Consider the following 15158-nt stretch of genomic DNA (forward strand, 5'->3'; position numbering starts at 1 on the left):
CCCTGCCCGAGTCCAATTCATACAGCCATTGGCTTTGTCTTCAAGTGTCTTCTTGTAGTTCACAGAATTCCAAAATGCCCACTGTGATCTGCCTGCTAGTGAGGTACATAAAAATCTCATGAGGGTTGTGCTGGGATCCCACTAGCTTTTATGTCTGAAGGGGGGTAGCTGGCACTCAGTGTATTCATAAGCCAGATTTTTGTTCAGATCTAGAACTCATGCCATGTGTTCATCTGAGTTTTGTTTTTTGGTGGGGGGTCAGTTGTGGGGTTGAACTCAGGGCCCGGGCTCTGTCTCTGGAGCTCTTTTGAGCCACAGCACCACGTGGTTCTGGTTTTCTGCTAGTTAATTGGAGATTTTCCTGGACAGGCTTTGAACCATGAGCCTCCTGAGCAGCTAGGATTACAGGCACAAGCCACCAGCACTCAACATGTTCATCTGTTTAATGCACATTTATACAATGCCTACTTTGTACCAATGACTATAATACAAAGATAGAAATCATAGTCCCCACCAGAGATTGGCCTAGTGGTAGCGTGCTTGCCTAGTGTGCACGTAGACCCAGGTTCGATCCCTCGGTACCACATACACAGAAAAAACTGGAAATGGTGTTGTAGCTCAAGTGGTAGAGCTCTAGCCTTGAGAAAGTCCAAGGACAGTGCTCAGGCCCTGAGTTCAAGCCCCCGGACTGGCAAAAAAAAAAAAAAATCACAGTCCCTTGTCTTCAGGGACCATGACAAAACAATGAGGTAAGAGCTCAGTAAGAGACAGGAGCAAGAAGAATCCAAAGGGGAGCAGTACGCCGCAGCCCAGAGCTGGGTGGATGGGAAGGAGGAGCAGGACGGAGGAATGACGGCCACAGCACAAAGCCAGCTGGGACTAATGAGTCCAGGCTCAAGCCCTCGGGTCAGCACCAACCAGGGACAGGGCCACTCGAGTCACAGGCAGGTCCGGCATCTGTGGAGCAGACAGCCTAGCTCTGAATCCCCCACAGGGCTCAACTGTGGACAGAATGTCCAGAATGGCCGAAGAGCCCTCGGCCTGCCCCGAGGCTAGAACCAGTGATCTTCAAAGTGGAGGGAGGGAAGCCGCAACGCCAATTCTGGCTAAACACAAGACGAAACAGAGATGAATGTCAAGAAAGTGGCAGAGGGCTGGGAGTTTGGCCTAGTGGTTAAAGTGCTTGCCTAGCATGCACGAAGACCCAGGTTCGATTCCTAGGTACCACATACATAGAAAAAAAGCCGGAAGTGGTGCTGAGGCTCAAGCGGTAGAGCTCTAGCCTTGAGAAAGTCCAAGGACAGTGCTCAGGCCCTGAGCTCAAGCCCAGGATGGGCCAAAAAAAAAAAAAAAAAAAAGTGGCAGAATGTTACCAGTGCCTAAACCACTAGAACTATTCTCTAAAGGACAAGTGATTCAGCTGGACATCCGTGGTGGCTCACTCCTATCACCCTACCTAGCTACTCAGGAGGCTGAGATCTGAGGATCAAGGTTCAAAGCCAGCCTGGGCACGAAAGGACCTGAGATTCTTATTTCCATTAACCACTGGAAGACAGACCAAAAAAACCAAACCATCTCTAAAGAACCTCAGATGAAACAGTACGACTATATGCAACAGTTAGGCAACAGTTCTGGAAGCTTCCCGAACGTTCTGCACATCATCTAGAGTAGAGCTCACCTCCAGGCTCGAGCCTGATCTCAGTACATTCCAGTGTCTGCTGAACCAGGGCTGGGTCCCCAGCAGCTCCCACTCACAGCCATGCAGACCGGGGTGGCTCTCCCACCCCCTCCCAGATCTGCTCTTCCTTCCCAAGCTCTATCAACCTGAGGTTTTCAAAACTAGTCTTTCAGAACTCTGGAACTGCACAAGTTATTTAAAAGTTTTGATGTAGTCAGATAGATGCTATGAAGAGGTTCAGGTGAGCTTGGGAGCTAACCTGACCACCCTGCTGTGTGCGAGCCTCAAGCGCCCCCTCCCTGGTCAAAACCAGGCTGGCAGATGACTACTAATGCAATGCTGTAAGTACACTGAGCAACACACAAGGTGAACTTTTCCACTTAACTGACATCTACTTAAGATTTTTATTTAGTTAAATATAAAGGCCCAGTTAATCAATTTATTAATCAAGGCAAGACACATGAACCACACAACAGGGTTTAAAAAGCAGTTTGTTTTGTAGTAGTTCTCTGATAATCACACAGGCACACACACGCAGACATATGCAGGCAGATGCACACAGACACACCACAGACACAGACACACAGAGACAGACAGACAGACAGACAGACACAGACACAGACACAGACACACACACACACACACACGTAGAGCATTCTGGATACTGAATATCCCCCATAATCTTGCAGTGCACGTTCACAATCTGGAGTGTTTTGAAAACTATAAATAGGACGTGACCAAATTAGAGATGTATAGTGAACTCTTACAATGACTGACTTTAAATAATCATGAAAATCATACAAAAGCACAACAAATGTTAACACATCCTGAAGAAAATCAAATTGTAACTCAATTTCCTATCTTTTCAAATATGATCTAAGAAAAAACACCGTAGTAAATATGACTACATGTAAAGAAGTTATTAACTGGGTGAATCTGGAGGAACAGCTATACAGTATTATTGCACTCTACGAATGTGCACAATTCCAAAGTGTGCCAGCTCTGAGCGCCGCTCTCGTACTGAGGTTTCCCAGGAGGCCCAGCGAGGCTGCAGGGCATCCAGCCTGTACCAACAGCATGTGTCTTCGGTGCAGGCCTTCATGGTGCCAGCCACACTGCGCTTGCAGACCCCTTCCTGTCTGAAAGACACATGGACAAGAAGTGTGACTCACTCCAACAGCACTCTTACAAACACCCCTGCAAAGTCAACACACGGAGAATAATCTTCCAGGCAAAAGTTAACCTGTACTCAATCCTAAAAAGAGCTCAGGGGGGCTGGGAGTTTTGCCTAGTGGTTAAAGTGTTTGCCTAGCATGCACAAAGACCCAAGTTCAATTCCTTGGTACCACATATATAGCCGGAAGTGTTGCTGAGGCTCAAGTGGTAGAGCTCTGGCCTTGAGAAAGTCCAAGGACAGTGCTCAGGCCCTCAGCACAAGCCCAGGACTGGCAAAAAAAAAAAAAAAAGCTCAGGGGGCCCAGGAGTTTGGCCTAGTGGAGGAGTGCTTGCCTAGCATGCACAAAGACCCAGATTCAATTCCTTGGTACCACATACTTAGAAAAAGCCAGAAGTGGTGCTAAGGCTCAAGTAGTAGAGCTCTAGCCTTGAGAAAAATCCAAGGACAGTCCTTAAGCCCTGAGCTTAAGCCCAGGCCTGACAAGGAAAAAAAAAAAGAGCTCAGGGACAGTGCCCAGACCTTGAGTTCCAAGTCCCTGACCACCAAAAGGAGAGAAAAAGAGAGAAGGAGAGAGGGGAGAGAAGATGCAATATTAGGCAATATTAGGATTGACAAAATTCACTCTTCAAGACAAAGTGAATACATCTTTTTTTTTAAAAAAAAAAAAAACCAGTCCTGGATCTGAGCACTGTCCTTGGACTTTCTCAAGGCCAAAGCTCCACCACTTGAGCCTCAGCACCACTTTTGGCTTTCTCTCTATATATGTGGTACTGAGGAATCAAACCCAGTCTTGGTGCATGCTAGGCAAGCACTCTTCTGCTAGTGGCCTAGTGGTAAAGTGGTACTGTGGATCAAGTGGTAGAGCTCTAGCCTTCCTTGAACAAAAAGTATCCAAGGACAAGGCCCAGACCCTGAGTTCAAGCCCCAGGACTGGCAAATAAAACTTGTAACTGTGCCCACAGGACACATCATGTGCAGCAGCTTTTACAATTACTCACGAGAGCGTTTCCAGGGCTGCTCGGTGAGGCTAGGAGCGATGGTGTGGAAGTGAGTCCATACGCACATTGAGCTTCATTTCATTGTCAAGAATCTGAACAAGCTGCTGCATGGATGGGAGGTGGCCGGACTCCAGTTTAGACCACACTGGTACATCTATGAACATAAAAGGCGCCCCACCCCACATTAAAAAGGACTCCAGAACAGACACTCCAGAGCAATTACTGAAGGGCTTTGGCCACACTCGAGGCTCTTACTAAATGGGTTTGAGATACTCACACAGAAAGATGAAATCTGCATTTAAATCTGCTGGAAGAGGTCCAGCGGAGCTAGCAGCCTGTCTTACACACAAGACGCTGCCCACAACACAAAGCATCACTCTCTCTGGACCAGGCCCATCTCTCTTTAAGGCTCTGAGGTAACCAATCCTCTCATGGAACTCAAGGCAGTTGGGCACCAGTGGCTCAGGCCTGCAATCCTATCTGTTCAGAAGGCTAAGATCTGAGGGTCACAATTCACAGCCAGCTGGGGCAGGAAAGTCTGGCACACACTTAGCTCCACCTAACCATCAAAAGGCCAGGAGAGAACACCAGCCGTGAGTGAAAAATCCCAGGGACAGTGCCCCCGTTAAAGCTCCAGGACTGGCCCAAAAAAGGAGGAAATTCAAAATAGAAACTTAAGTTTGAATCCTGTATGATTTCACACATGCCACAAAATATTCTTTTGATTTTGTGTGTGTGTGTGTGTGTGTGTGTCTGTGTGTGTGCACGTGTGTGCAACAGTCCTAGTGCTTTAACTGTGGGCCTGGGCACTGTCCTTGAGCTCCTTTTGCTCAAGGCTACTTGAGCCAAAGTAGCCATTTCCAGCTTTTTCTGTGATTAACTGTAGATAAGAGTCTCAAGGATTTTCCTGTTTGAGTTGGCTTTTAACTGGAGACCCTCACATCTCAGAGATTACAGGTATGCGCCACCTGTGCCTGGCTTTGATTTGGTTTTGGGGACCTATTTGGTTTAGAGGATGAATGACGAGGCAGGAGGTTTTAACAGGTAAGGGTGGCAGGAAGTAGGATGAAGAGGAACAGGAGAGGGTTTCTGAGCACGGGACGAGAAAGGACTCATTAAATATGGAGAGTTGGGGAACCTGGATATGCAAATGATGAGAGTGATCACTAAGTGAATGAAAAAGGAAGAGGAGGGCCGGGAGAGTGGCCTAGTGGTAGAGGGCTTGCCCAGCATGCACAAAGACTGGGGTTCAATTCCTCAGTATCACATACATAGAAAAAAAAAAAGCCAGAAGTGGTTCTGTGGCTCAAGTGGTAGAGCTCTAGCCTTGAGAAAGCCCAAGGACAGTGCTCAGGCCCTGAGTTCAAAGCCAGGAATGAAAAAAAAGGGGGGGAGAGCAAATAAGAGTGTTGGGGAGTTGTGGGTGTGTCTGCGTTGGAGTAGGCCGTGTTTAATGATCTTGAGAGAGCACTCAGAGCTCCCAGCGCCCTTCCAGGAGTCCTCACTCAGGCTGTCTTAGTCATGTGAGGCCACACAGAATGAGCGGGAAGCCTAGAGAGAACAACTCTTCAAGGAAGTCTCAAGTCAAGTAGAGGTGGTAAAGACAGAACTTAAAATCTTCTACATTCTTTTGTCTTGTGAATTTTAAAATTTCCATTTAAAAAAATTTTACATGAACAGTAAGAACATTTTTCTTATGAAAAACAGAAATGCCTGACACTCATAAATCATTTGAAGTTTATCACAAAATGCAAGTGTTCAGAACATACCATTTAAAGTGATCTCAAATGCCCCTGTCGACATACACTGGTTCTCAATCATATTGCTCAAGAAGAAAACCATCATGCATGCATAGACCTAAAAGAAAGTGTAAGTACAACAAAGTCATTTTCAAGTATAACTACGTAACCTTTTAAGACATGTTACTCTTATTAGTATGTACGCTCTGAGACTGGGACTCAAACTTGCTATCTGCCACTTGACATTCACTGGCACATCTCTAAGGTTTCTCGCTCTTTTTCCTTTTGTCAGTTGTGGAGCTTGCAGCCAGGCCTGGGAGCTGTCCCTGTGCCTCTTTGTGCTCAAGACTGGGAACTACCACTTGAGCCACACCCTCCAATTCTGGTTTTTTTGGTGGTTTTTTTTTTGGCTTGAACTGGGTGTTGTCCCTGAGCTCTTCAGCTCAAGGCTACCACTCTACTCCTGGAGCCACAGCACCAGTTCCAGTTTTCTAGAGGTTAATTGGAGATAAGACTCTCACAGACTTTTTAGTGCCGGGCTGGCTTTGAACCATGATCCTCAGATCTCAGCCACCTGAGTAGCTAGGATTTCAGGCATGAGCCACCGTGCCTGGCCACTTCTGGCTTTTTGATGTTTAATTAGAGAAGAGTCTCACAGATTTTCTTTCCTGCCCAGACTGGCTTTGAACCATGATCTTCAGATCTCAGCCTCCTGAGAAGCTAGGATTACAGTGTGGGCCACAGGTGCCCAACACAGTAATAATCTTCTCTAAAGGTTTCACAGGCACAGACATCATTCACAGAGTAAGAAAAATGGAGCCTTAACTCAGAGCTCTATCCAGGCAGGACATTGCAGGGAGAATTTCTAAGCATTTTTATAATAGTCTAAGGAAGAAGAACATCAGCATAAGGGTTTGTCTTACCAACTACATAATACCTGGATTCAGTTATAATGCACGAACACCCAGGGGACGAGTGATGCAAGAATAAGCAACACTGTGCACTCACACAACTCCCGAAGGTCATAAAGAAATCACTCCAGATCACTCTGAGAAGTATGTTTAATGAGCACTAGCACAAGGCAAATCTACGCTCGCCCAAGAGACTAGAACCTCTGTCACAGGGAAAAGCCTCAATGTAGCAACGTCACTGGACTAAAAGCTGACAGGCAAAGGAGCTAATTCACAGCAAGCAGATTCAGAACATGTTACAGTCAATAAGCCTTTCTCACTTAAGGCCTGGGTTTAACTTCATGAAAAACATTCAAAAAGCTGCTATGAGGTCAGGTTCTCAGGGCTATCTTCCTAGCCACTCTGGAGGCTGAGATCTGGGAGCAGTAGCTTAGAGCCAGGCAGGACTGTAAAGCTCACGAAACTCCAACCATCCACAAAAGAGCCAGAAGTGGGGCTGTGGCTCAATTAGTGAAGCATTCACCTTGAGCAGAAGAGCTCAAGGACAGAGCCTGGGCCTGGAGTTCAAGCCCAAGAATGGGAGCTGGGAGATTGGGGAAAACCTTGGAGAAATAAAAATTAGATTCAAAATGGTAAACAATGTTGGGGAAAACCCATGACATTAAGTGAGAGAGATGAAAATAAGAATGATCTGGGGGCCGGGAGTTTGGCCAAGTGGTAGAGAGCTCACCTAACATGCACCAAGACCCGGGGTTTGATTCCTCGGCACCACGTACATAGAAAAAAGCCAGAAGTGGTGCTGAGGCTCAAGCGGTAGAGGCTCTAGCCTTGAGAAAACCCAAGGTCAGTGCTCAGCCCTGAGTTCAAGCCCCAGGACTGGCAAATAAAGAAAAAAAAAAAAAGAAAAAAGAATGACCTGGAGAGACCATACAAAGGAAGAGAGAGGCAAGGGATGTCCAAGTATATTTATCTTGATTGTCCAGAAATATGCCAAATGGAGCCCCATGAACAGAAAAGTAAAAAATAATAATAATAATAATAATTAGAAAGAAAAAGGAGCCACCTAATGGAAATACAATTTTAAAAATGTGAATGAAGCTACTAACAGCATAAAAGGCTTACATTAAGCTATTCTGCTGGGTATGATACGTAAATAATTTTGTGCCAGACCCTAAAGCAAGATTACTTACACCCCCACCCCCAATAAAAGGGATTAATGAGTGCATTCATTATTCTAGAATGTGAAGTAAAGGTAGTTAAGTCACTTGACCAGAGATATGAAGTGGTATAAGCTGAAATCATGACTATCTACAGGCAAATCAGTAACAAATAGCAAGGACAAACAAGCCAGCCCCACACAAAACAGCCTTCTCACTGGTCTCACCAAAACTGTAGGTCACATACCTTATTTTCTTGGCCCCACTGCCAGATGCTAGGAGCTTGCATGCCAAAGAAAGCAAAAGGATCTTTGCCAACGATTATTAAGCCTATTAATACTAGTTTGAAGATTGACAGGAAAGATGCTATATGTCTATAAAAAGAAAATAAAGAACTTCATTAGAATCCACAATTTCTCATAAACTTTAGTAATTCAAGTACACATGTGTAGACATTTTCTAGGTAACCAATCCGAAAGTTCTAGACTTGAGTATGACAGATTGTGTACGATGTGGGAACACAGCTCGATGGCAGAATGCAGCCTTAGCACGTGCGGGGGCTGGACAGAAGCCAAGGGGGTGAATTGCCTTTCCACAGCACAAGTTCTCAAGAAACTACAGTAACAAGGCTGCATCCCTAGCAACCCCATACTTCCTTGCACAAAAAGCCTTCTATGTCTCGGTCAGGAAGACTCACTATTGTTTACTGACCGGGTGCTGATGGGTAATTCTGACTGCAGGCTGGCATGGAACTCATGATTCTCCTGCCTCGGCCTTCTCTGTGCTGTGATTTCAGGTGAGTACTCCCCGCATACGGTTTATGAGTCTTTATGCATATTATCATAACCAGCCAAGACATTAGATGTTTTCACCAAAGAAAGTCACGCAAGCACTGCACTGACTTACCTATAGATGGGCTGAGGGAGGTAATTTTCTCCTTCAATGCGGATGTCGGGATACCGCTGGCTGATAACCCGCATGTACTCCTCAAACACCCGCCGATACCCTCAGGAGACACTGTAGGAAGAAAGCATTTCCAGTCAGTGCCTTTTTTTTTTGGGGGGGGGGGGGGTCTGTTGTGGGGCTCCAGCTCAGGGCCTGGGTGTTATCCCTCAGTTCCTGAGCATAAGGCTCCACCCCTGGACCACAGCCCCACTTCCTCCACTGAGTGCTTTAGACCACACAGAAAGAGCCTCCCAGGAGCTGTGATCAGTCTACCAGTCTACCCTCTGCCAGCCACTCAACAGACAAATGGCATCCGAGCACCAGGGGCTCCCCTATCACCCTAGCCACACAGGCAACTAAGATCTATCTGCCAACTGTGTTCAAAGCCGGCCTAGGCAGAAAAACCCAGGACAAAAGGTGTGGTTCAGAGTATTCGCTGTGAGCTCAAGAGTGTCAAGCAGAGGCCGGGAGTTTGGCCTAGTGGTGGAGTGCTTGCCTAGGATGCACAAAGACCCCGGTTCGATTCCTTGGCACCACATACATAGAAAAAGCCAGAAGTGGTGCTGAGGCTCAAGTGGTAGAGCTCTAGTCTTGAGAAAGTCCAAGGACAGCGCTTAGGGATGGAGTTCAAGCCCAGGACTGGATTAAAAAAAAAAAGTGTCAAGCAAAAGTAGGAGGTCATGAGCTGAAGTACTGGTGTGGGAGGGAGGGAGACAACACAATAACAAGTGATGGCAGGGACACAGAAAAAAGAAACAAGAAGCCCCTTGGCTGTTGGAGACGTAAAGTAGAGCAAACTCTGGAAATGTGGAAGGATGGACCTCAAAAATCTACACATAAGACTTTCCCCATGACCCCACCATACCACTACTGGGAACATCTCAAGAGAGTAAATAAATACACGAGAAAGCAATCCGCTGAGGTGCCAACAAGAGCTAACTTGGTAAAGAACAGATAGCGTTCCCACACTACGTACAGTATTCCTAACTATGGAAAATTATGCTGCTATGAAATAATGAGACAAAATCATGTCATTTACAGGACAATGGATAGAAGTGGAGGCTCAAAAACACAAGATATCCTATGGTCCACACCAAGGACTGCTAGCCACCCTCAGCCAATCTGCAGACTTTCAAGTCTATCCTAGAAAGTGGCATGGCATCTGCAGTCTACCCATGCATAAATTCACACATACCCTAAACGAGGCATGCTTCTTAACACGAGGTGCATGCTGTAGACATGGCTGCAGAACAATTTTGATTCTGAAACAACGACAAGGAAGTCTGTCCCTGTTCAACACAGATGAACTATTTTTCTGGTGGAACCCAGATACAAAAGGACTACCTTCCAGTTTTCTCCAACTTGAGCTGTACCTCTACCACCACCTTCCTAGTCTAAGTTGCATCACCTTACTTGGACAATTCCAAAAGCACTGGAAATCTCCTGCTTGTTCCTTGTGCCCTGGAATTGCCTTCCACAAGAAAGCCAGCAGGCCTTTCTAATCACCTGACAATTCTGGGCCTGTCAGGGTCTCCTGCTCTTTGTGGTTCACTAAGTAACCTTGGGCCTCTCACCTACTACAAGGCCCTTTAGTTCAAAATTCATCTCCTCAAGGAAACGTTCTGATCACCGGAGGCGACAGCTTCCCTTCATAGCACCTGACAGAGCTGTTTCATGTGCTGGTGGCCTGTGAAAACAACCCTGCTCTTGCCTGTGCAGTCCACAAGAGCACAGAAAAGGGTTCCTCTAGAGCCTGTGCTCTTGTATTGGTCGAGTATGGTGACACCACGTCTCTAAGAACTAACAAGACCTTTTCTCTGGAAAGTGCAGTTTCTCCAGTTCCCCATTTTGCTAACTTTGACCAGTATCAATATCCAGTTCAGGGGCCGGGAGTTTGGCCTAGTGGTTAAAGTGCTTGCCTAGCATGCATGAAGACCCAAGTTCAATTCCTTGGTACCACATACATAGAAAAAAGCCAGAAGTGGTGCTGAGGCTCAAGTGGTAGAGGTCTAGCCTTGAGAAAGTCCAAGGACAGTGCTCAGGCCCTGAGCTCAAGCCCAGGCAGGACTGGCAAAAAAAAAAATAAAAAAATAAAATAAAATAAAAATATCCAGTTCAGTTCTAGTCTATTTTCTTGCTACTGTACTATGAAAGCAAAGACTGAGTATAAATCCAAATTAAGCTCTGCTTTTGTCATAGTCGCTTCATTTACTTTTTTTTGGGGGGGGTAGGGTGGGGGAGGGCTTGAACTCATCCTGGGCACTGTCCCTGAGCTGTGCAGCTCTTGGCTACCGCCTTACCTTTGAGCCAAGCCCCACTTCCCCTTTTCTAGAGGTTAATTGGAGATAAGAGTCTCAGGTCCTTTTGTGCCTGGGCTAGCTTTGAACCTTGGTCGTCGTATCTCAGCCTCCTGAGTAGCTAGGATTACCATGTCTGGCTTTCATTTACTTCTTAAAACTAGAGTTAGAAGTTGGTGATCCTAATATAACAGCAGTGGATAATTAATAAGAACTAGAAAATTCTGACACACTTCGTTTTAAAATCTTCAAAGTCTATTTTGAACAGTAATTCCATTGTTAAATGTCCAATAAACTTGCAAGTGTTCATTTCAATCAAAAGGAAGGTTAAAAAAATCCTTTTCAAATTAATTTTAAAACTGTACTATATAGCATGGAGATTTCAAGTGGAATTTAAAATTCTTCCCATATTTATGCTCAGTAGTAGATACCATTCCAAAACAAGCTTATAATGGAAGAAATTTACAAGACCAGAACCCTCCATTTACTTCTTTTGATAGTACTAGAGATGGAACTCTAGGCCTCTCATTTCTCCTCTACCATTTGAGCTGTGCCCCAGACCCCAATCTTCTCATTAAAACAAACAACTTAATCCCTAGAGAGAAAGCAAAGAACAAGCTAAATTTATCTATGCCTGGTGGGGAATACTAGTAAAACTGCAATCTACATACTCATAGAAAAAAACTTAAAGGCTTTAATGACCATAGAAACCCTCCTTGAGACTCCCACTCCCCCCACTGGCTGGAGGGGTGAGGAGTGGTCCTGGGCTTGAGCCACAGCTCCACTTCTGCCTTTATGGGGTAGTTTTCCTGTCCAGGTTGGCACTGAACTCGATCCTCAGATCTCAGCCTGCTGAGTAGCTGGGATTACAGGTATGAGCCACCGACCACCGCATTGAAACTTTCCAAACAAATCTCTACTTAAACCCAAAACAGAGAAACTATCCAAAGTCCAACTAAAGTACTTGAGACTGTTTTAAAGGCCTCAGTACCATTACCTATGCCTACATAATTCACCATTTTTGTCTGGAATATTCTGAGTGGAAGGTACGCCCAGTAAATTACAAGAATTTCAGTGCAAGCAAATATAGAGTATTTTGGAAAAACAAAGACGCCAAAAAGATAAAGACACAGGTAAGATACAAAAATATATGTCCTTGAGGATTTTTGCTCTACCTCTTCGAGTTACAGTGCTACTTCCATCTTCTGGAAGTTAACTGGAGATAACAGTCTCAAGGCCTTTCTTGTATGAGTTGGCTTTGAACTGAGATCCTCAGATCTCAACCTAAGCAACTACCAGTGCCTGGTGTAAGTGTGTGTGTGTGTGTGTGTGTGTGTGTGTGTGTGTATGTGTGTGTGTAGAAAGAGGATCTTCACATAACCCAGTGCCTGGTGTAAGTGTGTATGTGTGTGTGTAAAGAGGATCTTCACATAACCCAGTGCCTGGTGTAAGTGTGTATGTGTGTGTGTAAAGAGGATCTTCACATAACCCAGTGCCTGGTGTAAGTGTGTATGTGTGTGTGTAAAGAGGATCTTCACATAACCCAGGGCCTGATGTGTGTGTGTAGAAAGCGGATCTTCACATAACCCAGTGCCTGGTGTAAGTGTATGTGCATGTAGAAAGAGGATCTTCACATAACCCAGGGCCGTGTGTGTGTGTGTGTGTGTGTGTGTAAAGCGGATCTTCACATAACCCAGGGCCGTGTGTGTGTGTGTGTGTGTGTGTGTGTGTAAAGCGGATCTTCACATAACCCAGGCTGCTCTGAACTCTGGGCCCCAGGATTTCTGCGTGACCTAACCTGGCTGATGATCACTTTTTGGGGGAGGAAGGGGCAGAGAGGGGGCAGTTTTGGGTTTGAACGCCGGTTCTAGGGACCGTCTCCGAGCCTCTCTGCACTCAAAGCTAGCCATGTACCACTCAAGCCACAGCCCCAACCCTGGGCTTCGTGCACGCCATTGAGCAATCCACCACTAACCACATTCCCAGTCCCTGATTACCACTTTCTAATGGGAAAAAACAAGGCGGGGCTGGGATTTAATTAGGAACAGAGCAATGCTTAACGTGGGAGATCCTGGGTTCCGCCTTGAAAGCTAAAGGAAAGAAAGAGGAAGGCAGGCCACGCGTGCTTCGTCTCCCGCGCGCACGGGGCACTCGAGGGCGCCGACAGCGCCCACGTCTCCGTCTGAACTTTCCCCGGGTCTTCCAGGATTCGACAGGGCTCCGGGGCGGAAGCGGGCGCCTGGGCCCGGGACGCCGGCGGTGGGTGCCGGCAGCGCCTCCGCGGCGGGCTGGCGGCCTGGGGGCGCGCGGGGAGGAGGCCGGCCGAGCCGGGGCCGGCGCCCGGGGGGAACGGGCGCCCGCGCCGCCCACCGGCCCACGACGCGGGGGAACCGGGCGGCGGCGCCAGGGCGAAGGACGGGGCCCTCGGCGCCGCCGCCCGTCGCCGCCCGCCGCCGCCGGGCCGGCCGGGCCGCGACGCGGGGCAGGGCGTGGGGAGCGGCGCCGAGGCGGCCGGCGGGGCCGCGCGCGTCCTCACCAGATCTGGAACTTCAGCAGCGGGCCCGTGGCGTACGGCATCTTCAGCCTCTTGCTGGGCACGCCGCCCAGGTTGGCCGAGGCCTCGCTCCGGGCCACCGCCGACGCCGCCACCAGCAGCAGCAGCAGGAACCGCATCTTCGCCTTCGCGGCCGCTAGGCTCCTTCCGTAGGCTGCACCGCCCGATTCCGGCCGCGAGCCGCTCGCCACCGCGCAGGCGCGGCCCCGCCCCGGCGGCCACCGCGCAGGCGCAGCCCCGTCCCTCGCCGCCGTCAGGCCCGGGCTGCGCCTGCGCGGAAGACAGGACTGCGCGGTACGCGTCCACGCGCACGCCAAGAGGCGCCCACCCCCTGTTGGCGCGTGCGCAGGCGCGGCGCGGACACCGGGCGGCGAGGCTGCGCGGTTCGGCCTCCGCCCGCCCCGGCCTCCGCCCCCCCCCCCCGGCCTCCGCCCGCCCGCCCCGGCGTACTGCTGTCCGCTGAACCACCACTGCACACAGGTCTGGGGAAGCCCGCGCGGAAGCTCCGCTTACGGAGTCCGGCGAAGGAAAGCCCGGGGGCCGGCGTGGTGGAGGACGGGACGTGGAGGCCCTCCTTTCCACCGGATGCTCGGAGGAGGAGGACGCGTCCTGAGGTCGTGGGCTTGCACCCCGGGCCTGGGCGCCGCCCCGGGCCCCCGGCTCCCCCCGGCTCCTCAGCTCCAGGCTCCCGGCCTCCCCCTGAACTCAGCTCCAGGTTCCCGGCCTACCCCCGCTCCTCAGCTCCAGGCTCCCGGCCTCCCCTGGCTCCTCAGCTCCAGGCTCCCGTCCTCCCCTGAACTCAGCTCCAGGCTCCCGGCCTCCCCTGGATCCTCAGCTCCAGGTTCCCGGCCTCCCCCTGAACTCAGCTGCAGGCTCCCGGCCTCCCCTGAACTCAGCTCCAGGCTCCTGTCCTCCCCTGAACTCAGCTCCAGGCTCCCGGCCTCCCCCTGAACTCAGCTGCAGGCTCCCGGCCTCCCCCTGAACTCAGCTGCAGGCTCCCGGCCTCCCCCTGAACTCAGCTCCAGGCTCCCGGCCTCCCCTGGCTCCTCAGCTCCAGGCTCCCGGCCTCCCCCTGAACTCAGCTGCAGGCTCCCGGCCTCCCCCTGAACTCAGCTGCAGGCTCCCGGCCTCCCCCTGAACTCAGCTGCAGGCTCCCGGCCTCCCCTGAACTCAGCTCCAGGCTCCCGGCCTCCCCCTGAACTCAGCTGCAGGCTCCCGGCCTCCCCCTGAACTCAGCTGCAGGCTCCCGTCCTCCCCTGAACTCAGCTCCAGGCTCCCGGCCTCCCCTGGCTCCTCAGCTCCAGGCTCCCGGCCTCCCCCTGAACTCAGCTGCAGGCTCCCGTCCTCCCCTGAACTCAGCTCCAGGCTCCTGGCCTCCCCTGGCTCCTCAGCTCCAGGCTCCCGGCCTCCCCCTGAACTCAGCTCCAGGTTCCCGGCCTACCCCCGCTCCTCAGCTCCAGGCTCCCGGCCTCCCCTGGCTCCTCAGCTCCAGGCTCCCGTCCTCCCCTGAACTCAGCTCCAGGCTCCCGGCCTCCCCTGGATCCTCAGCTCCAGGTTCCCGGCCTCCCCCTGAACTCAGCTGCAGGCTCCCGGCCTCCCCTGAACTCAGCTCCAGGCTCCCGGCCTCCCCCTGAACTCAGCTGCAGGCTCCCGGCCTCCCCCTGAACTCAGCTGCAGGCTCCCGTCCTCCCCTGAACTCAGC

General features: G+C 49.9%; 1 protein-coding gene across 2 annotated transcripts; it reads right to left on the reverse strand.

Annotated features, from left to right (window-relative positions):
- Positions 1 to 2271: 2271 nt before the first annotated feature.
- On the reverse strand, positions 2272 to 13637 carry Selenot (selenoprotein T). 2 transcript variants are annotated; one of them, XM_090323234.1, is made up of 6 exons: positions 13439 to 13637; positions 8567 to 8677; positions 7908 to 8034; positions 5623 to 5710; positions 3854 to 4007; positions 2272 to 2813 (listed from the first exon to the last, which is right to left on the reverse strand). In XM_090323234.1, exons 1-5 carry the CDS (start codon positions 13573 to 13575, stop codon positions 3883 to 3885), a joined length of 588 nt encoding a protein of 195 aa, XP_090179360.1. In that variant the 5' UTR covers positions 13576 to 13637; the 3' UTR covers positions 2272 to 2813; positions 3854 to 3882. The 2 variants fall into 2 exon arrangements, with proteins under 2 accessions (XP_090179360.1, XP_090179359.1); XM_090323233.1 differs by having other exon boundaries at positions 2272 to 2817.
- Between the last annotated feature and the right edge of the window lie 1521 nt (positions 13638 to 15158).

This window comes from Megascapheus bottae, chromosome 32 (genome assembly GCF_031878675.1).
Source record: "Megascapheus bottae isolate mThoBot1 chromosome 32, mThoBot2.hap1, whole genome shotgun sequence".
Classification (NCBI taxonomy): Eukaryota; Metazoa; Chordata; class Mammalia; order Rodentia; family Geomyidae; genus Megascapheus; species Megascapheus bottae.